At 40.8% G+C, this 22102-nt stretch overlaps 1 protein-coding gene and 1 long non-coding RNA gene across 6 annotated transcripts in view; one reads left to right on the top strand and one right to left on the bottom strand.

Moving 5' to 3' along the window:
* The window catches only part of LOC141983049 (uncharacterized), a 114351-nt gene that overhangs the window by 91759 nt on the left and 490 nt on the right, over positions 1–22102 (top strand). The window contains exon 3 of the long non-coding RNA XR_012638280.1: positions 4077–4294. This is a non-coding gene — a long non-coding RNA (uncharacterized LOC141983049). The remainder of the gene's footprint in view (positions 1–4076; positions 4295–22102) is intronic.
* Positions 1–22102, bottom strand: part of CREB5 (cAMP responsive element binding protein 5) — a 348228-nt gene that overhangs the window by 6802 nt on the left and 319324 nt on the right. For all 5 annotated transcript variants that reach the window (XM_074945730.1, XM_074945732.1, XM_074945729.1 and 2 more), the window contains 2 exons: positions 9789–10112; positions 4029–4256 (listed from right to left, as the gene is read on the bottom strand). In XM_074945730.1, the coding sequence (XP_074801831.1) occupies positions 4029–4256; positions 9789–10112 (552 nt within the window). The remainder of the gene's footprint in view (positions 1–4028; positions 4257–9788; positions 10113–22102) is intronic.

Raw genomic sequence — 22102 nt, forward strand, 5'->3', positions numbered from 1 at the left:
CTGTCACACGGTGTCACTGAGACTTGGTGGGATAAGTCTCATGTCTGGAATACTGGTGGAGGGGTACAGCTTATTCAGGAACGAGAGGAAGGGTGGGGTGGGGTAGGGAAAGGAAGTGGTGCTGCATTGTACATCAAGAATACACTTGTTTTAAGATCCAGAAGGAAGTGAGAGGCAGACCAGTTGAAAGTCTCTGGATAAAGATTAAAAGGGGGGGGGGAAAGGAGTGATGTCATGGTAGGGGGTCTACTACAGACCACCAAATCAGGAAGAAGTGGTTGAGATATTTCTAGAACAAATAACAGAAATAGCCCAAACAGAAGACCTGGTAGTAATGGGGGACTTTACCCACTCATCTGTTGGAAAAGTAATACGGCAAAACACAAAATGTCCCATAAATTCATGAACTGTATTGGAGACAACTTTTTGTTTCAGGAAGTAGAGGAAATAACCTGGGGCACAGCCATTTTAGACTTGATTCTGACCAACGGGGGGAATTGGTGGGGACTATAAAGGTGGAAGGCAATTTGGATGAAAGTGATCATGAAATGATAGGTTTCATGATCCTAAAGAAAGGAGGGAATGAAAACATCACAATAAGGAAAATGGACTTCAAAAATTATACTTTATAACAAACTTCAAGGACTCATGGATAAGGTCACATGGAAAGAAAATCTAAGGGATAAAGGAGTTCAGGAGACCAGGCAGTTTCTCAAGGAGACAATATTAAAGGCACCACTGAAAACTAACCTGGTGCAAAGGAAAGATGGAAAGAAAGGCTAAGGCACAAAATGAGATTAAACTAGCTATAGACGTAAAGGGTAACAAGAAAACATTCTACAAATACATTAGAAGCAAGAGGAAGTCCAAGGACAGGGTAGGCCCATTACTCAATGGGAGGGGGGGCGGGGGGCAGAAACAATAACAGAAAATGTGGAAATGGCAGAAGTTCTAAATGACTTTTTTGTTTCAGTTTTCACCAAAAAGGTTAGTAGTGATTTGATGTATAACTTAATGAATGCCAGTGAAAATGAGGTAGGATCAGAGGCTCAAATAGGGAAAGAACAAGTTAAAAATTACTTAGACACGTTAGATGTTTTCAAATCACCAGGGCCTGATGATATACACATTAAAATACTCAAGGAGCTGACTGAGGCGATATCTGAGTGATTAGAAAGTATCTTCAAAAAGTCCAGTAAGATAGGAGAGGGAAAATATCATGCCAATCTATAAAAAAGGGGAATAACGATAACTCAGGGAATTACAGACCAGTCCCCTTAACTTCAGTACCTATGATCATAAGAGCGGCCATACTGGGTCAGACCAAAGATCCGTCTAGCCCAGTATCCTGTCTTCTGACAGTGGCCAATGCCAAGTACCCCAGAGGGAATGAACAGAACAGGTAATCATCCCCTGATGCCCATTCCCAGCTTCTGGCAAACAGAGGCTAGGTACACCTAGGTACACCACCTCTGCCCATCCTGGCTAATTGCCATTGATGGACCTATCCTCTGTGAATTTATCTGTTGTTTTTTTGAACCCTGTTATAATCTTGGCCTTCACAACATCCTCTGGCAAAGAGTTCTATAGGTTGACTGTGCAGTGTGTGAAGAAACACTTCCTTTTGTTTGTTTTAAACCTGCTGTCTATTAATTTCATGCGGTAACCCCCTAGTGATTGTGTTATGGGAAGCCATAAATAACACTTCCTTATTAATTTTCTCCACACCGCTCATGAGTTTATACACCTCTATATATACCCCTTAGTTGTCTATTTTCCAAGCTGAAAGTCCCAATCTTAATAATATCTCCTCATACGGAAGCTGTTCCATACCCTAATAATTTTTGTTGCCCTTTTCTAAACTTTTTCCAGTTTCAGTATATCTTTTTTAAGATGGGGCGACCACATCTGCACGCAGTATTCAAGATGTGGGCATACCATGGATTTATATAGAAGCAATATGATACCTGGAAAGGTAATGGAGCAAATAATTAAGCAATCAATTTGCAGACACCTAGAAGGTAATAAGGTGATAAGTAACAGTCAGCATGGATTTGTCAAGAACAAATCATATCTAACCAACCTAATAGCTTCTTTTGACAGGGTAATAAGCCTTGGGGATTGGGGGGAAGCAGTAGGTGTGGTATATCTTGACTTTAGTAAGGCTTTAGATACTGTCTCACATGACCTTCTCATTAATAAACTAGGAAAATACAATCTAGATGGAGCTACTAAAAATTGGGTGCATAACAGATTGGAAAAACATTTCCAGAGGGTAGTTATCACTGGTTCACAGTCAAGCTGGAAGGGCATATCAAGTGGGGTCCCGCAGGAATCAGTTCTCAGTCTGTTTCTGTTCAATGATTTAGATAATGGCATAGAGAGTACACTTATAAAGTTTGAGGATGATACCAAGCCGGGAGGGATTGCTAGTACTTTGGAGGATAGGATTAAAATTCAAAATGATCTGGAAAAACTAGAGAAATAGTCTGAAGTAAATAGGATGAAATTCAATAAGGACAAATGCAAAGAACTCCACTAAGGAAGGAACATCAGTTGCACACATGGGAAATGACGGCCTAGGAAGGAGTACTGCAGAAAGAGATCTGGGGGTCACAGTGGATCACAGTCTAAATATGAGTCAAATTGGGTCACATTTCAAGAAAGATGTGGAGTATTTGGAGAAAGTCGGAAGAAGAGCAAAAAACTGATTAAAGGTCTAGAAAACATGACCTATGAGGGAAGACTGAAAAAATTGGGTTTATTTAGTCTGTGGAAAAGAAGACTGCGGGGGGACATGATAACAGTTGTCAAGTACATAAAACGTTATTACAAGGAGGAGAGAGAAAAATTGTTCTCTTTAACCTCTGAAGACAGGACAAGAAGCAATGGGCTTAAATTGCAGCAAGGGAGGTTTAGGTTGGACATTAGGAAAAACTTCCTGTCAGGGTGGTTAAGCACTGAAAAAATTGCCCAGGGAGGTTGTAGAAACTCCATCATTGGAGATTTTAAAGAGCAGGTTAGACAAACACCTATCAGGATGGTCTAGATAATACTTATTCCTTCCATGAGTGCAGGAGACTGGACCAGAAGACGTCTCCAGGTCCCTTCCAGTCCTACGATTCTATGATTCTGGTAATTCTTTTTTAACTTTCCCTTCACGGAATGCAACTTGGCTTGTAGATGTACTGATGCCAACCAGCATGTGCTGTGAGCTAGCTGTTCATCATCACCCCCAGAACCCCTTTCTTCAGTACTTTAATCCCTTTAGAAAACCCGGTGCCACCAGTGGAGGCCAAAACATGGTCCACAGACCAAATATGGCTCTCTGAGTTCCACAATACAATACATGGCTGCTCTCATCTAGATTCTGGAATGTGCCATTGCTGCTAAGGATGGGATGAGTCCCAGTGTGAAAAGCTACAACTTTTTCAGAGCAGAGTCTACTCTGCTTAAGATAAGCCATGCCTCCATATTTAAAATGAGGGCCATAGTAGGCATGGGCTTTTGACTCCTAGCAACCTGCAAGAGCAGCCGTTAATCAGACAAAATCAAGGTGCCTTTGGTGCAGAGGCTGCCTGCACTTTGACCACTTATCGCTTTCAGACTATATTTATATTCTGTTCCCTTCTTTTTCTTACCACCGGGCCATTCTATTTATAATCGTGTCCGCTGTCTTTGAATTAGGACTAGCTGCATACCCTTTTCTGAAGAAGCCTTTTATAGCTGAGTTACGGTCACTTAAAAAAAAATAAAAAGAGTGACAAGAAAAATAAATAAATATATGACTCAGTCCAGTAAAGCCTCTGAATCCCAAGCTTTTCCTGGCTGGTTTTGCTGAAATTAAAATGTGTTTTTCATTTACAAGTGTATATCTTGATTGGTCAACTTTAAGTATGTCTGTGTTCTCATTATTAATCTAATGTGCAGCGGTAGCACATATGACAACCAGGAGCTGGTGGTGTACCAAATGCCCTTGAATGTAAACAGTGCCTCTATGTCTTGGGGATATAGACAGTAGCTCACACCTGAAGCTGCATATTTGTCTGGGTGAGTTCTTCTGCTTTCTTTTCCAGTGACATCACCCAGACCTTCCTCTTCTGTCTGCAGCGTGTGGCAGCCGCTCGATTCCTTTCCAGAAATTTTCGCCGCCTCTCATCTGGGTCTTCATCCACCACCCTCCTCCGGCGACCCCCGGTGGGCTGAGGCGGCTGTATTGTCTGAGTGGGCTGCATCTGCTGTGCCGCTGGTGAAACCTAACGGGAAAACAACAAAAACAAATTCAACATTGATGGTGCGTGGATGGGCTCTAGTTGATGCTGCGAATTCCAAAAAGGAATAAAAAGTGATGTCAACTGACATTTAACAAAAATACGACCAGGGTGTATTTTGAGATGGCAGACTTTCTGGCAAGATATGAGAGTGGCACAAGTAGAAAGACTCCATCAGATGCCACTTAAATTATTCTTTGACAAAAAGCCAACATGGCTAAGGGGAGATTTTTGGAATGGGCTCCTGAATAGCAGCCAGGGAAATTATTTTTCCCCCTTTGGTTATTAAAATGTTTTATTTAAGTTGTGACAAAGAAAGCACCTGATTGAAGAATGAAATGTCAGGCTTCTCACAGTGACTTTTAATTAATCAAAGCGAGAGACTGGAAACCTTGGGATTTTTTCATCCCATTCAGAGTTTTAGGACATCTCTGTTTCACATGTTCCTTAATGTATGTTCAAGTATCGTACCCATCTTTGGAGAGGCCAGCGGTAGTGCTATTAGAACCTTATGCTGGGATTATCTAAGGCATCTAAGGATCTTAGGTGACTGGCTCCTATTAAAAGTGAAGGGGAGTCAATTGCCTTACTCCTTTACTTACCTTTGAAAATCCCAGCCTTAATCATGCTACAGTGTCAATGTGGAATATAGGACTCCGTGGAAGCCTGAACTGTCAATCAGAATTAATCCTGGTATGCTGGCTAATGGCCCAAACCTGCAACTTGTCTCTGGTGACTTTAGGGGTTGGGAGTGCTCAGCAAGTTGTAGGATTGAGCCCTACATTTCAACTCAGGTAATTACCATCTGTCTGCCGCCCAGGTGTCAATCAAAGCATGCCATCCCCTTGCAAAATCACTTTTCTGTCTGAAAGTTTTAGTCTAAAGGTCACTGTCAGGGACAGAAGTCAGTGAGCATTATTATTCTATTTTCCAGTTTGTTTATGTTATGCATTGGCAGCATTTTGTGTACAGGCAATTTCACTTTGTCCCTGTGTAGCTGGTTAGTTTCTCCCTTGTTTATAAAAAGAAACATGAGCAGAAAAACCCCAATGGAAAAACTCACTTAAAGAAGGAATTTTTTAAAAAATGTGAGGACATACTATTTACGGGATGTTTATTACAAACTGATTTTTTTAAAATTAGTCAGTTCTCACACATGCTGGTAAAAAGCCATAAACCATGTCCACACTCCAGTCTCCAATGTCGCTACCACTGGTGGAGCTGCACCAGTGGAGAATTACAGCTTGCTAGTGTAGACGCAGTCACTGTAGTTACTAGCATTGTGGTGGTGGAGTAATGTTTGGGACTTCCCTTAGCATGTAGTGCCCGCTAAGTGGCTAAAGGAGGTTATTGTTGAGTAATGCCAGCTGCTCCCCATCCACTGGGGCTGAGCTTGCTACCTCTTTAGCAACACGTCTGAAATGTAGAGGCCTCAAAGATCGCTTTTAATGACAACATAACATCAAAGGCCTTTCACTTTCTCCATACGCCACCTTTTGAGACTTCAAAGATTGGTTATTTATGTTTCTGGACACCAAAAGCTTTCCTTCGCCTGTTACTCTCTCTGTTTCCATCCGGCATAAAAAGCTTTTCTGTCTCTCAGTTCTGTCAGTCGGGTCTGCTGTGCCAACATATAGCTATAGAATTTTTTTTTATGAGGTGATATTACTCTGAATAAATAGTGAATAGTTTAATTTTCAGTAAGAAGTGATCAGTAGTTGGTTAGCAAGAGCCAGTTAACAGAACATCTTCCTTCCATCTCTGGCAAGTATTAATTAGAAAGGCTGCAGTTGCATCACTAATGATGTCACATTGGATAATTGATTCAACCTCCCAGATATATCACGACCCTGAAGTCTATTAGGCCTTATCTTGATAATTGTCTAAGCATTATTCTCCAAGGAGGGCTCCCTCTCCACCCCATGTGTTGTATGCTCCATTAAGAAAGAGGATGTATAAGGATCATTAGGATTCATTCATTTTTAAGGGCTGCTTATCATGTATCCTAATCTACACAGCGGCGGAATGGCAAAAAGAACAAAACAAAATGTAAACGATCCTGCTGTGCCTAAGTTGTCATGGTGGCAAGTTTGATCGAAAGAAATTTCAATGTGAAAAATATAACAATACTCACATCATTTTTGTAAAACCCGAGGCAAAACAGTTCCCACAAAGCAAAACATCTATCACTCAGAAAGGGACACACTAAATGACTATCTCTACCTTGATCCTTGATCCAATACTTTCCTCTATTCTTTGCAGCTTAACACAGGATTAGTACTCGTTCATTCATTTTAGCAAAACATAATTCATTAGGTTCATGTGTGTCTTAAAATGCCTGTTGAAAAGCATGCAATTAATTCTGACATTACACAAGGGCATGGTGTAGAATAATGGAAGTTATGACAAGGGGGCATGCAGCACACAGCAATTCAGATCATGCCTTTCTTTGACAGGAGGCGTGGAACTGAAGTATCAGGCTCAAGAGAAAAAGGAAGTTAATAATTAGTAAAATGCACCATAAAATTAATGTGTCCGCTGAAGCAATCTGACCCTCAAAGAGGCCGATACCGAGTGATTATGGATGGGTTTAGAAAGTAATAACCTTGTATTTATTACTCGCAAAACCCTTCTTTTATCCCTGTTAATGCCTCCTTTCAGAACGCGTTATTGCTGTTGTGTATCAGGAGGAGACTATTGTGTTGTCAAGGGAAGCAGCTGATCTATAGATCCTACTTAGCCTCCAGCCAGTGGTTCTCAACCTTTCGTGACAATTATGCCTGTTTACAAGATGAAGACGTCTCTGTATCAGCTGATGCCCACAGTCTCAAGTTCCACTGTGGGTGCTCCAAACTTCATGTTCCTGTTTGAAGTGAGCTCCACCAAGGCTTGAAGTGTTCACCATGGAATCAGATCCAGCCAATGGGGTACTAGGCCCCACAACAGTTCATCATTAAAGTAAAGAGCAGGAAGCTCCAAATCCTGAGTCATGTAACAGAGGGGGGGGGGGTGCCAATACACTAGCTCATTAGGCTGAATGGTCTATTATCCTTACATTTTGTACATTTATTTTTCACTGGTAGTCAATTCATCAATATACTGGTAGCTCAAATCAGGGCCCTATCCTGCTCCTGTTTAAAGTCAATGGGAGTTCTGCTATTTATTTATAGACTTTTCTATGGTGCTCAACTGAAGTAGCTCAGCACCTCAGGGCAAATCCCCACAGGGATGGAACCTCCTTGCAAATGGAGTGCCATGCAGACCAATCTCTAGCTAGGTCCTTCAGGCAGCCTGGCTGGATGTTTAGTCTGTGTCTGTCTTTGGCAATCTTATCTGAAGCTTTTGGCACCTCACACACACTAACTAATGTGTCCTCACAACACCTCTGTGAAGCAGGTCAGTATTATTACCCTCATTTTAAGATAGGGAACTGAGGTGCAGAGAGATTAGGTGACTTGCCCAAGCTCACAGAGTGTCAAAGACAGAGCGGGGAACCCAGATCTTCTGAATCCCAGTCTAGTGCTCTGAGCCCCAAGATTACCTGTACTCTGTCACTGACTTCAAGGACAGCCAGATCACACCTCTTTTGCTTTCTATGTTATAAGATTATATAGGGTCTTTTACTGCAGTTGTTAAAGAGCTCTGGAAAAAATAATTAATAGATGGAAAAACAACAGAATTCATAACATTTTACATTAGTAAATACTGTAGGGAAATACCACCAACTTGCAGCAAGAGCAGTAACAAAGTAAAACAAGATGTCAGTAAATAGTTAATGTAGTTGGACAGTGGGATGTCAAATCCTCTTATTTTTAATGTCTTGTAAGTTTTTCTAAGAGCTGCCTATGAGGTATCTGTAAGCAACTAAGTGCTTCACAGATTTAACTCCTCCTGGATAATAATAAGTCCTCTTTGTTCTGTATCCATGACTCCACTCCCATTCTTCTTAACTCAGATGAGAACTTTGCTCTCCAGGCCTGATATCCTATGGCTGACCAAGGGCCTTCTCTTTCTTCTCATATCTCCCTGGCTTGTCTGTCTTTCACCACATTAAAATATGGCCAGAAGTCCTCTTAACATCAGCTCTGCCTATGCTGAAATCCTTAGTTGTGAGTTCATTACTTCCTCTTTCAACTAATAGTTTTTCTTAATTCCTACTCTTTAAATGTCAGGGAGTTTAGAATGCTGTAGCAAGACAACCCTTTCACTCCAAGACCTTCATCTTCCATCACCTTCGCTGGCTTCCCATCATCTGAATCCAATTCAAAATTACCTTTCTGGGTTAAATCTTTCTCCAGCAACTGGCTTCATCCTCTCTCTCTCTCTGACATAATATTCACCTACTAATCCTCACCTGTTCTCCAGGCTAATCTTGGCCTTCCCTCTGTCTCCATTCTGTAATTCTCTACAGCTCTAATTACAGGTGTAATTCTCTTCCATCTGATCTATCTACAGTATCTGGAACTACTACTCTCTCACTACAAGACAATTAATAACTTCAAATCTTTAATTCTTGCCTTAAAATTAGAGGCAGTGACTGCAAACTTGGGGTCTGGATTTGGATCCGAATGTGACCAAAATGGAAAAGTATTCAGACTGTAGTTTTTGTTTGGTTCCCATGATTGAAATAAGGGCCAGCAGCAAAATTTCGATCCAGAACCAAAGTATAGGTGTACGCAGATCTGCAGATTTTGTTTGAAGCCATCTCTACTTACACCCTTATTTTTTGAGCCTTATGATTGACATTCACTATAAAGTGTCTTGTGATACTTCATATGGAAGTTGCTATATTATATACAAATAAAATATATACAGGGTCAAACTCATCCTTCAAATATGCATGTGCAATGCCATTTACTTCATTGGGGCTTGTGGGACCATCTCTGAGGGCAGAGTGTATTGAACAGTTTAAAACATGAGCTGCCAAGTAGTCGGCCAAGCTCCTTAGACTATGTCTACACGGTGTTTTACAACCTGTGCAGTGAGTCTCAGAGCTTGGGTCTACGGATCGGGATGCTAAAACCAGCTGTATAGATGTTTGCACTCGGGCTCTGAAACCAGTCCCCTTCCCCAGGCTTCAGAACCTGAGCCTGAATGTCTACACAGCTGTTTTTAGTGCCATAGCGCCAGCCCAAGTCTGTGGACCCAGTCCCTGTTTTCAAATGCAGTGTGGATGTATCTTAGTGCGCCAAGCTACACAATGTGCCAAACTCCATAACATATCAACAGCATAAATGTACACTTGGCACTTTGCAGAGATCATGGCTTGAACAAGCTTTGGGGTTTTTTGGTAGAAAATTAGACATTTGAAATACATTCTTTTCTTTGTTTCTAAGTACGTTTTGATCTGGGATTTTTGAGCTAGAGCTTGGTGTAAGGTTGTGACCTGGCAGCCAACAACAGAGTAAATCTATTAGCAGCCAGTTGACTTGCTTTTGAAAAGCCATGCGCATGTGATCTGTTTTTTTAAACTTGCGTCAGAACAGAAGAAGATGACAGCTCATTAAGTGGTTCTACCTGTGCTTGTCCACCTGAGTGCAGTGGCGGGTGTGGAGAGGTCTGGTGATGTGCCGGGTGTGTGTGAAGGTGCGAGTGGGAGTGATGGTGTGGATGGTTCTGCTGGTGATGGGGTTGAGGATGAGGATGGTGTGCTGGATGCTGGTGCTGATGTGGGTATGGGTGATGAGGTGGCAGTGTCTGGTGCTGATGTGGATGTGAGTGCATATGATGATGTGGTGTCTGGTCCTGTCGGGAGCTCATCATTTCCATCATATGGCCCATGGTGTTCATATTTCCATTTGACATGGCTGCAGGATGATGAGTCAATGCTGCCTTCAACCTCTGAAACAGAAAAAAAGGGTGAGGGGGGGAGAGAATTTGAAATCAATAATACATTTATTAGAGGTTCATATTTCCAGATTTGTAGAAACTCTTGACACCTGAAAGTGTCCGGTTCTATAATTTTTTTTCTAGATTTTGCTTCTTGACTTAAGTATAGTGATTTTCATACAACCTTCAATGTCTGTTATGTTATAGTCTAGTTTTCCAGTCATTATCAGTCAAAACCTATAGAACACTAACTATCTAGATCATAATTTAACAGCTACAGCTTTTCATATGATTGTGCTACTATGCTGTTAAGGAAAAGAGCATTCTTTTATTCTTAGTCGGCTCATTAAGTTTAAAGTCTCATGCAGTCGTGTTTTTTTTAAAAAAAGAATACCTGCTAAAATGATGCATTGAACAAAGATCCACACTAATTTACCATCCAGTATTACAGACATTTTTTTTATTGCCTCAAAGAAATAGAATCTTGACCCTTCTTTTAAATTTCAGAGCCCAAGAACACAAGTCACTTTACAATATTTTACCTCATAAGACCAAACCTTTTGTCCTCCCACCAAACTAAAAAACTATTAGTTAAGTGTGGTCTTGCCATTAAGGTCCTTTGTGTCTGAGCCTGAAAGCTCAAATGCTAGCTGTGGGTCATTGTTGCATGCCAATTCCTGCATCGGTGCTGTCCTCATGTCTTTTAATGATGCTGGAGTTGATTTTTGCAGTTCTAACTCAGGCAAAGCTACAGTTAATGTCAATAGGATTCTTCTAATTCTCCCACTTTAGGGTATGCAGCATTAGCCGAAGGAAGTTTAATCTGAGTAAGTATTGCAGGATAAGGTTCTTTTGTTCACTGTAATGATAGCTAAAGGCGGAAGAATTTCCCCCCTCAATTATTGGATGGTACCAACGTATTAGCCATGTTGTCACACCAACATAGTCTTCACATTGGATTACCTAAGACCAGCTTCCTATCTGAGCTCAGCAAAGTTAGTGCCAAAGTTAGTTGTTTTCAAAATCAAAATGTAGCCCCCTCAAAACTCCGGTTAGCCAGCACTTTTATATATCATGAATACCTAACAAATGTGCCCACACTGTATTTGTCAAAACACTCTGAAGCTGAACTACAGTATGACTTGTTCTAAATGGCATAGTTTTCAAAGCCAAAAACGGGGCAAGGGAGACCTAATTTGCAAAGAAACGTTTTCTTTTAGCTGCAAAAACTGTGGCTATTACTGTGGCATGACTTCAAGCAGAATACAATATTTTGTTTTCTTTCCATGGTCCCTTCTACCACATCCATTTATTTGTGATAGCAAATCAAGAGAGACAGTGAGAAGCCTGACATACAGCTGGTTTCAGTCAATAGGAGTAATTTCCATTTGGTCTGTGTATTTTACAAGCTCCTTGTTCACGTTTCCCTTTGGGAGGGTGGACCAGCTGCCCTGGATCTGGATCCTGGTAAGAAACCAGCTATCTCCCCCATCCTGTCCTAGTGCAGCAACAGCGGGTTGTCCAGCCTCTGAGTTCCTTTAACTTCACACTTCACACACCCACACACACACCCCCAGGGCAATTTATTTTTCATTAATGAGAGGCTGCTGCCAATTAGAACATTTGGGGAACTATAAACATTTTCCCTTGTCTTCAGCAAGATCAACTGTTTGTGTTGTAGAGCGCTGGAAAAATCCCCGGAATTTAATAAACTCTTTGCATTGTGTATGTGTTGGGGTGGGAGAGGAGACTTCAGTTTTGTTGTTCGTTTGGGTCTTGTAATTCCAAACTGCTGTTTTATTGTAGCGTAGAATACAATGTGATGGCACCACAGTTACATCTTTTCTAGTGCATTTCAAGGCAAAGGGACTCAAACAAAGATACGATCAAGTACCCAATCATGCTCCCATTCTCATCAGCAGAAGTTATGCCACTGATTTTAAAGGGAGATCCTGATGCTCAGCAATTCTGAAAACTGGACTAAGAGAGAAGACAAGTGAGTACTTGGAACTCTGCCATTTTTTCCTGAGAGTAGGTGGCATCCACATTCCTGAAGATGCCCACACTGTTTCCTTACCTTATATTACACCTCTAGATGCCTCACTTCAGAGTAACCAGTCACCTAGCCAAAAAGGACTGCAGGACATTTCTTTAATAGCCCCTCATGGCGGATCATTAGTTAACCAGAGGGACTGCTGTTGAGCATCACTGAGCACACCCTGCCCCTGGCAGAAATGAGTAGCGGAGACTAAGATGAGGAATTGGAAATTAAATTAGGTTTCCTGCATGCATCTGCAATTTGTCTGACATCTTTACTTCTTTTTTGCCATTTTTTTCTCCTGTGTCTCAACATCAATAACTTGATGGTTGAAAAAACTGCCATTTTTTTTCCAACAGGAATTTTCCCCCAACATCGCCTGTGGAAAACAATTGGTGTTTTTAGAAGAACCCAAAAGTGAAATAACAGATTTTTTTTTTCTGATCCCTAGGTTTTTAAAAACTGAAAATAATTTGGCATTAGACATTTTCTGTTGGAAAAAAAAAAAACCAAACCTGAACCGTGGACGGAAAAAACCAATCAGTTAAAATATTTGTTTCCTTCTAAAAGATATTTTTGTTGAAAAGAAATGTAAGTAAATTATTTTGATCTAAACTTCAGTCACTGCATGAAATAAAACTGTATTGTCTTATTTATCTTTTGTTTTTTCTCTAGCTCCTATCACAGTAGTACTCCAGGTTAGGACAGCAAGGAAGCAATAAGGATATGAATATTGATGTTCTTCTAATTCTAATTCAGTTTGTCCTATTTACTCATATAAATATATCAAGCGGTCTGTCCCTTTCCCCTGCTTGGTGGACATGCCTAAATCCCATTAACATCAGTCAAGAAACATGACCAATTGTAGTATCAGCTTAATATCTGCAATGTCCTTCATACACAAAACTACCATAGCTAATAGTATTGCAATGGGGAAGCTGAGAGCAGAATTTGGCCTAGGGTACTTTAGAGTGTCACAATGGATTTTCCTCCTTGCCTCATGCAATGATTGTGACGGGGGAACATGAGAATAAATTTCACTCAATTCTTGGCTGTTTACAAATATTTCATACCGTAAATAGCAGAAATCACTTTTTGCAAATCTTCATGCCATTTAAGTTCATAAAAGCAAATTGTAGGTGACATTCCCCTGTTGTTATCTGGACCGGTGATCTGCTAGGTCACTCCAATCCTCGACTCTGGGAGCCAGCCTTACCCTGCTCTGCTGTGAAAACCCCCACTCGTGAACTGTTCATGCACAGCCTCTAGCATGTAAGCTGCTCCCAGTTACGTGAGTGAGCAATTTTGGCCAGCTGCTGCAAGCATTGTGCAACCGAATGACACTAGCCAATATCTCCGGTTCCTGACACAACCCTAGGAACCTCCATCTTGCAGTGTCCCGTCATGCCCGCTGGACGCTGCAAGCTTATATGAGTTCATCAACTTAACAAAGAAATTGATATGTACCAGGCTTGTTATCCCAAGGGGAATCTCTGACACCCTTCAAACAAAATGCACTGCTTCAGGTAGAATAAATAAATTTATTAACTACAAAAGATAGATTTAAAGTGATTATAAGTCAAAGAACAAGAAGTCAGATTTGGTCAACTGAAATAAAAGCAAAATGCATTCTAAGCTGATCTTAACACTTTCAGTGCCCTTACAAATTAAGATGCTTCTCACCATATGCTGGCTGGTTGCCCTTCAGCCAAGCTCTCCCCTTTGATCAGCACTTCAGTCACTTGGTGGTGGTGTCTGTAGATGGAGGGGGAAGAGAGAGAGCATGGCAAATGTCTCTCCCTTTTATCATGTTCTTTCTTCCCTCTTGGCTTTGCCCCCCACCTTCAGAGTCAGGTGAGAATTACCTCATCGTAGTTCCAAACTGACCAAGGGAAGGGGGGTGACTCACTCGAGAGTCCAACAGATCCTTTGTTGCTGCCTAAGCCAGTGTCCTTTGTTCCTGTGAGGCTGGGCTGGGTTTGTCCCATACATGCCCTGATGAGTTGTGAACTGCCCCTCTGCTCCTGGAGAGTTTTGCCGGAGCTTGTTTTAAGCCACGAGGACACATTTTCAGCCTCGTAACTATATGCATGAAATTACAACCTATAACATTACTATAACAACAATGTTCAGTGCATCACGAGCCTTCTGAAGACATCCGACATGACAAACTTTGCACTGGATACCACACAATCATATTATAAGGATGAACATGGGGGTGCAGGGAGCTCCCCCAAGGTACAGAGTCTCACAGTCACATTGAGAGCTTGATCCTGCATTCCTGTGCACTTAAAACTCCTTCTGTCTTCAGGAGGAGTTTGAGGAATACGAGGTATGCAGGATCCAGCCATAAATCACATTGTCCTAAAGTTAAGAGAAAGGGGACACAAGTTGCTAATCTTCTAATTGGGTGACCTTAAGCAAGGTCTCTGTGCCTCGGTTTCTCCGTCTGTGAAATGGTAATAATGATATTGACCTCATTTGTAAAGCGTTTTGAGATATATGGATGCAAAGCAATACATAAGAGTTAGGTATTATTATTATGACTCACTCTCAGGCTGTTTGGCACATCTAAATTATACTCTCCCATTCCTCTGAGCTCTTTTACATACTCTGTAAGATTTTGTAACAGCACTATAACTGGATTTCCATCAAGTCTACAGTACATCTCAGCTTCTAATAAAAAGCTAACTCTGTTGTCCTCCCAAACTCAAACTTGCTGAATTGAATTAATCTTTAAGAAGTGATAGAGATCAGTTGAAAACAATGAAACCGGCAATAAAACAAACTGCAGTGTACACAAAAGATGTACCCTCCGAAGTAATCACCTTAATACCTCTGAGATCAGGCCTTAACCTATGGTGTGCTGTGTAGCTTCATCTCCTACTGCCATCCATATAAGTTGATGACATCATCTCACAAGATCAGACCTTCAGACACCGATCATTATCATTTTGTTATTTCCGGAAGTGTCACACTTGGAAGTTGAACAATGGTAGTGGCTACAATAGCACAATGGTGTTCATCACAAAAGTACCATCCACTGGTGATAGCATTGCTGAAGGGATGTCCATTGTTTTGGGAGTGCCTAAGTGTAGGTTAGACCAAAATGGAAGTACCAACATAATAACAGTAATAACACCTAGCTTCTATTAGGGATTTTCATCTGTAAATCTCAAAAGCACTTTATAAAGGAGGTAAGCATCATTATTCCTGTGCATAGAATATTTTTGACTTCCAATTATTTAGAAAAATAAGTTCCCTGTTAATGTATTCTATATCCATTTTTGATGAATAAATACCCTATAACAGGGACAGAAATATGTTGGAGAAATACACTTGAAACACACTCTGTGTTTCTTGATTATTAAATGCAAGAAGTGATATTTGTGAAATGTTAAAGTTGACATTTATTTGCACCGAACTCAGGAAATTCAAAGTTAAGGTTCCCACAATATTTGTAATTCAGCCTATGTGTGTCCATTATTATTTCCATTTTTATCCAGTATTTGATTATTCATTATTCTAAGGAAAGGAAGGAATGAGAGCAGCAGAATAAAGACAATGGATTTCAAAAAAGCAGACTTTAATAAACTCAGAGAACTGGTAGATAGGGTTTCAGGGGATGAAAAGGTGTTCAGGAGCAATGGCAGTTTCAAGGCAACAATACTGAAGACACAACAGCAAACTATCCTGATGTGCAGGAAAGATAGGAAGAATAGTAAGAGGTCAATATGGCTCCATCAGAAGATCTTCAATGAAGTGAAAATCAAAAAGGAATTCTACACAAAGTGGAAACGTGGATGAATTGCTAAGGAGGAATACAGAAGATTAGCACAAGTAGGTAGGGACAAAATCAGAAATGCTAAGGCACAAGATGAGTTATATTAGCAATGGACATAGAAGGCAATAAGAAGAAGTTCTATAATACATTGGAGCAACAGAAAGACAAAGAAAAGTGCAGGTCTTCCACCTAATAGCAGATGACATCAAGAAAGGTGAGGTGTTTATTACCTATTGTGTTTCAGTCTTCCCTAAAAAGGTAATTGTGACCAGAAACTTAACATGATTAATATTAATTACAAGGGGGAAAGAACACAGGCCAACATAAGAAAAGAACAGATAAAATAATATTTAGATAAGTTAGATGTATTCAAGTCATCCTAAGGTTCTTGAGAAATTAGCTGACAGAATCTCGGAACTGTTAGCAATTATTTTTGAGACCTCAAGGAGGACAGGTGAGGTCCCAGAGGATTGGAGAAGGGCAAACATAGTACCTATCTTTAAAAGGGGGAACAAAACGGAACTGGGGAATTATAGACCAGTCAGCCTAACTTCGATACCTGGAAAGATACTGAAAAATTATTAAACAAATAATTTGTAAGCCCCTAGAGGATAATAGGGTTACAAGGAATAGCCAGCATAGATCTGTCAAGAATAAATCATGCCAAAAATCAATCTAATTTCCTTCTTTGATGGGGTTAGTGGCCTACTGGATAGTAGGGGAAGTGATATATCTTGATTTTAATAATTTCTTTGACACAGTCCTCCAGGACATTCTCAGAAGCAAACTAGGGAAACGTGTGTAGATAAAATTACTATAAGGTGGGTGCAAAACTTGTTGATAGACCATACTGAAAGAGGAGTTACCAATAGTTAGCTGCCAAATTGGGGGATGTACCTAGTGGGGTCCCACAGGGTCTATCCTGGGTCTGGTACTATTCAGTATTTCATTAATTACTTGAATAATGCAGTGGAGATTATGTTTATAAAATGTGTGGATGATACCAAGCTGGGAAGCGTTATTAGCACTTTGGAAGACAGGATTAGAGTTCAAAATGACCTTGACAAATTGGAGAACTGGTCTGAAATCAACAAGATGCAATTCAATAAAGACAAAGTAATGAAGTGCAAAGTACTACATTTAGGAAGGGGAAAAAATGCACAATTACAAAATGGGGAATAACTGCCTAGGCAGTAGTACTGCTGAACAGGATCTGGAGGTTATAGTGGATCATGAATATGAGTCAACAATGTGATGCAATTACAAAAAAGGCTAATATTATTCTGGGTCATACTAACAAGAGTAGTGTATGTAAAACACAGAAGGTAATTGTGCCATTCTACTTGGCACTAGTGAGGCTTCAGCTGGAGTATCGTGTCCATTTCTGGGTTTCTTTCTCTAAAAAACAGCACTGACACCCCAAATCTAAGCACCCCTGAACTAGGCACAGGGAGTAAAAATTTGGATTCTGATCCAAATCCAGTATTCTGGTCCAAGTTTTGAAGCTTGGATCTCTGTCTAATATTTTCTAATGCTCTATGGTTTGAACTCTATATAGCTATGGCTGTAGCAGTGGTGGATCAGAGATTGCAGAAATCCACCCCACGTAGGGAAGAGAGGTTGTAACAGTGTCAAGCAGCCACAACCCCACTGTTTTAGGGGACCAACAGCACTTCCCCCAAACAGACAGAGCATCATGGGTGTATGCTGCTTCAGTGTCGCCACAGCAGTCTCTATGGCTGAGCTTTAACTGAGCTCCTACCAGAGATTAAACCTACTTCTATGAGCATAACTCCAGGGGAATGGGGACAGAGGAAACTCCCTGTCCTCCCCTAGGGGTGAATCCCAAAAAAGTAAATGGTGGATATGTTTTCCTCTGATGTGCGCTTTTGGCAGATAAAGAAAGGGATGTATCCTACTGGGCTGATTTTCAGAAGTGCTGAGCATCCACTATTCTAAGTGAAGTCAGTAGGAGGTCTGGGTGCTGAGCATCGTGAAAAATCAACCCATATATTTTCACATAACGCACACAAGAGAACTGTATTCAGGTTTTTATCCCATGCCCATTATCCTGGTATCTGAGCAACTTCTTCATGGTATCCTTGCACTTGAAAACAGAAGTTGAGAATATTATACTCCCTTGCTGAATTCTCAAACCAAAAACACTAACTCACTGAAAGCATGACTCTATGGCTACTGGTAGAAGAGGATAGCTATTTATTTCCATCTGCATAATACCTATTAACACTAATCATATTTAGTCATCCTCATTCCGGAGATTGAACACCAGTATGTGAGACTTGAGTTTTGCTTTTGCAGGTGTAATTTTGGAAACTTGTTACTGGAGTAAACACATTTTAAAGGAGCACTAGGAGAGTCAAAATCTGCTGCACGTATGTTTTAAAACTACATTTTATAGTTTTAATCCCAGATGTGGCAGTACTCAAGGAAGCATGCACACACACACACACACAAATCCACTGCTGTATACACAGGATACAATCAGATTCTTAGATTTTGTTTCAAGATTATACCAATGAGTGTCTGAAATGGAAAACCAAGGCCATAACTACTTACAGCCATTAAAGATCCCAGGACACTGTTTCAAAGAGTATTGATGTTTGTTTGCCTAGTGTCCTGACTAATTCAACGTGGGTAATTAGATTTTGCCTACCTAACATTCCCATGTAGTTTCAGGGGAAGTCATTTTTCATTTCTAAAACTAAGTGGTCCCTAAATATACTGTATAGTCTGTAAAGTATTTAGAGATTTTTCTGGAGAAACAACATTATGATAAACAAAAAGTGATACTATTCTTATAGGATTATTTCATGTTTTTAGACTGAATTCCAGTAGGAATAAAGTACGATAACTGCAATTAAACTGATGGCTTTCAATTACCTGCCTCTGATAGTCCAATGACTGATGATTTCCTATGTACAATATTCTTATTCTCTCTCTCTGTAAATATCCAAACACATGATGCATGGGATGTAGCTATAGATGATACAGTCTAACAACCTTAATTTAACCAAGTTTATTTTTGGAAATTTGTCTGTTTCTTAAATAAATATGTCAGTGTGGATAATTATTAATAGGAATAGCTATCTGGATTGATATGTATTGTCCCCTCAGTGGCTCCATGCAAAGACCAAAGTCTCTTGTGCCCTCCCTCTTAACAGCTTCTCTTCACACCTCCATTGTGTCCCCTTGTACATCTCCCCCCTATGCCACACCAGATCGCTCCCATGTCTCTCACCACCCCACTCCACAACACTCTCCCTCACAAATCCCTGCTCCCTTCAAGCTACAGGACTTTGGTACAGACACACAGTGCTCCACATCCACCCCAAGCCCTATGCACAGTCACATACCTCCTCCTTCAACCCAATCCTCATCCATAAACAAGCTTCTTTTCCCTCAGACGTCCCCCCCACCCCAGTACTGTATATGCAATAACTCATCACTGTTCTTTAATCCTGTGACAGTCCTCAAGGTACCCAGGACTGAAAGTCACCTTGTTAGCCCCCTGCCTTCAGCATGAGGAATTGTTGCTTGTGCTTAACTGGGTGTCAGCTCCCTGACACCACGAGCCTTTCAGCCACCAAGCACTCTCCTCTGGGCTATGCCTTACTTTGCCTTGCAGGTTAACAACAGGTGCACCCCCACCTCCGAGTCCCTTTGAGGGGTTCCCCTGGAGTATTCAGCCCCTTCTCCACTGAACATTCACAGAAATACCACTATTCAAGAAAGTAAAAAGGTTGTTATAAAGAGGTGGATGATAAATTGTTCTCCTTAACCACTGAGGACAAGCAGTAATGGGCTGAAATTGCAGCAAGGGAGATTTAGGTTAGTCAATAGGAAAAACTTCCTAATTGTCAGGGTAGCTAAGCACTGGAACAAATTACTTAGGGAGGTTCTGGAATCTCCATCATTTGACATTTTAAAGAACAGGTTAGACAAACATCTGTCAGGGATGGTCTAGATAATACTTAGTCCTGCCTCAGTGCAGGGGACTGAACTAAATGACCTGCTGAGGTCCCTTCCAGTCCTACAATTCTATAATTCTGCTGTTCCCAAAGGAACAATGTACACACCAGCCTGTATGATTCAACTCAGAATCAGCGCCTTGCTTAGTATCACAGCACTTAGATATATTTATAGTGAAAACAAGAATAAGTTTATCAAAGATTCAAGTGATAGTGAATAAGAATATTGAAATCAAATGGTTATATGTAAAACAATATCATAACACATTTTCTAGAGACTAAACTTGACTAACAAGTTAAGCTCCTCTCTAAAGAAGTTTATCTCACCCGAAGTTCTCTACAGAGTTTTCAACCAAGGTTGGCTGAGATCCCATTTTCATGAATGTAAACACACTGCTCGTTTAATTCCTAGATGCAGGATAAGAGGGTGTCTTCTTTGCTTTCTACTTATACTTCCTAAAGTTTATTGTCTGTATTCAGAGACAGAATAACCATCTGTGGCCTATTTTTCCTGCTTCCTTGTTGACTGCATGTCTCTTCGTTTACTTTGTGTGTAAATAGGTATCTATTGTGTTAGCTTACAATGCTTAATTTACATCCCATCAGAGAAACAGGAGAATAAACATCTTGTCTGAGCGAAAACCTGTTTTTTCACCTCTGCCGGTGACTCATACTTTGATACAGACTCTAAGAACGTTTCTAATATACATACATAACTCCTTACATAGTGTCTGTACATATATTTCACAATGATATTAATGACCAGTGTGACCTCAGCTTTCACTTACGACCTCACACAACATTCTTTGGTGCACTGAAGTTTACATACCAGAATCAAGATATTCCTGTAACCCTCTTGCCAGTTGGCATTCAGGGGTTCTTGGGTCACAAATCCACTTTAAGAAATGTAAAGTACGAGACATTATAGACAAACACAAACATTTTATAATATTTTAACAGAAAAATCTTTCCACACAATAACCACATAGTCGAAAGCAGAAATGTTCTTTTTTTTCATTAGGAAAAAAAAAAAGAGCGATATACACTGTTTATTTGTACCTCAGTTATATTCTCTTTCAAAACAATACAGCAGGGTTAAGCTAAAAATAAACTTTCCAGGCAAGTAACCTTTTAAAATATGAATCCAAATTTGCATGGCCTGATTTGTCAGTATAAATCGAGATCCATCTACAATGGAGGAAAAATGTACCTGCTGACCCATTCTGAACTGATTCATACTAACACTGTTTAAATGCAGCATAGTCCTGTTGATGGTACAACGTATTTGTCTGCAGCTTTAAATGGCTGTGCCCCATTATACACATTGACTAGATAAACCATGTTTAAATCACACTTGCCTGATCTAAACATGTCTTTGCTTAATTCCTGCTCCCCTTCTTTTTCCTCATTCTAGGGAGGCAAGGGTGCTGTCCATTCGGTGAGTCCCTAAGTCATCCTGCTAGCGCTCAGGACAGCCAGGTGTAAACATGGTTTTGTACTGTAAGAAGCAGTTTGGCGTCCCTATAGCACATAATGGAGGCTACAGCACATGTGCAGGATGTCTAGGGCTTTGCCACAGCCCCAAGTGCTCTGGTTGACACATTGCCAGGGTCTCTCCTCTAACAAGGAAGGTATCCTGCCTTGCTCTTGTGTGGGTTCACTGTGGTTGGAAAGAGCTCTCTTCACACAATTTTCCCAAGTGCACCATGCAACAGAGGGGAGAAAAGGCAGGTGCACATTGTGTGGGCAGGAGGGCATAAAGGGCCTTCCCCTGTACAATCAGCATTAAGGGCCAAGCAGAACTGCAGTTCCCTGCACTCTGGGGAGCACAGAGACTGCTCTCTCCCTGAAGGGAATGCAGTGCCCCAATGGAAGTGGGAAGGAAGTGGGAGTCATAGCTCCTTTCCCCCGACCTTGCACTGGCCAGCAGCACCTGCCAAACTCATGTGAGACAGAATAATGTCCCTCCCACAGGACTGTAATGGCACATGCAGATTGCCTCCTGGAGCTCACCGTTTCTTACTATGGGCTATGCTAGGTGGCACAATGGAATCCTTAGAAAGGTACGCCGGGGACCCAATTTCTCCACCACCTTCCTCGACTCTCATGGTCTTTGAAAGGGGGTGGAAGGAAGCATTTATAAAGACCTGTTTTGATGCTTAATGCAGCTCCCTGTCTATTCTCTCAGCCT

Source organism: Natator depressus, chromosome 2 (genome assembly GCF_965152275.1).
Source record: "Natator depressus isolate rNatDep1 chromosome 2, rNatDep2.hap1, whole genome shotgun sequence".
Classification (NCBI taxonomy): domain Eukaryota; kingdom Metazoa; phylum Chordata; order Testudines; family Cheloniidae; genus Natator; species Natator depressus.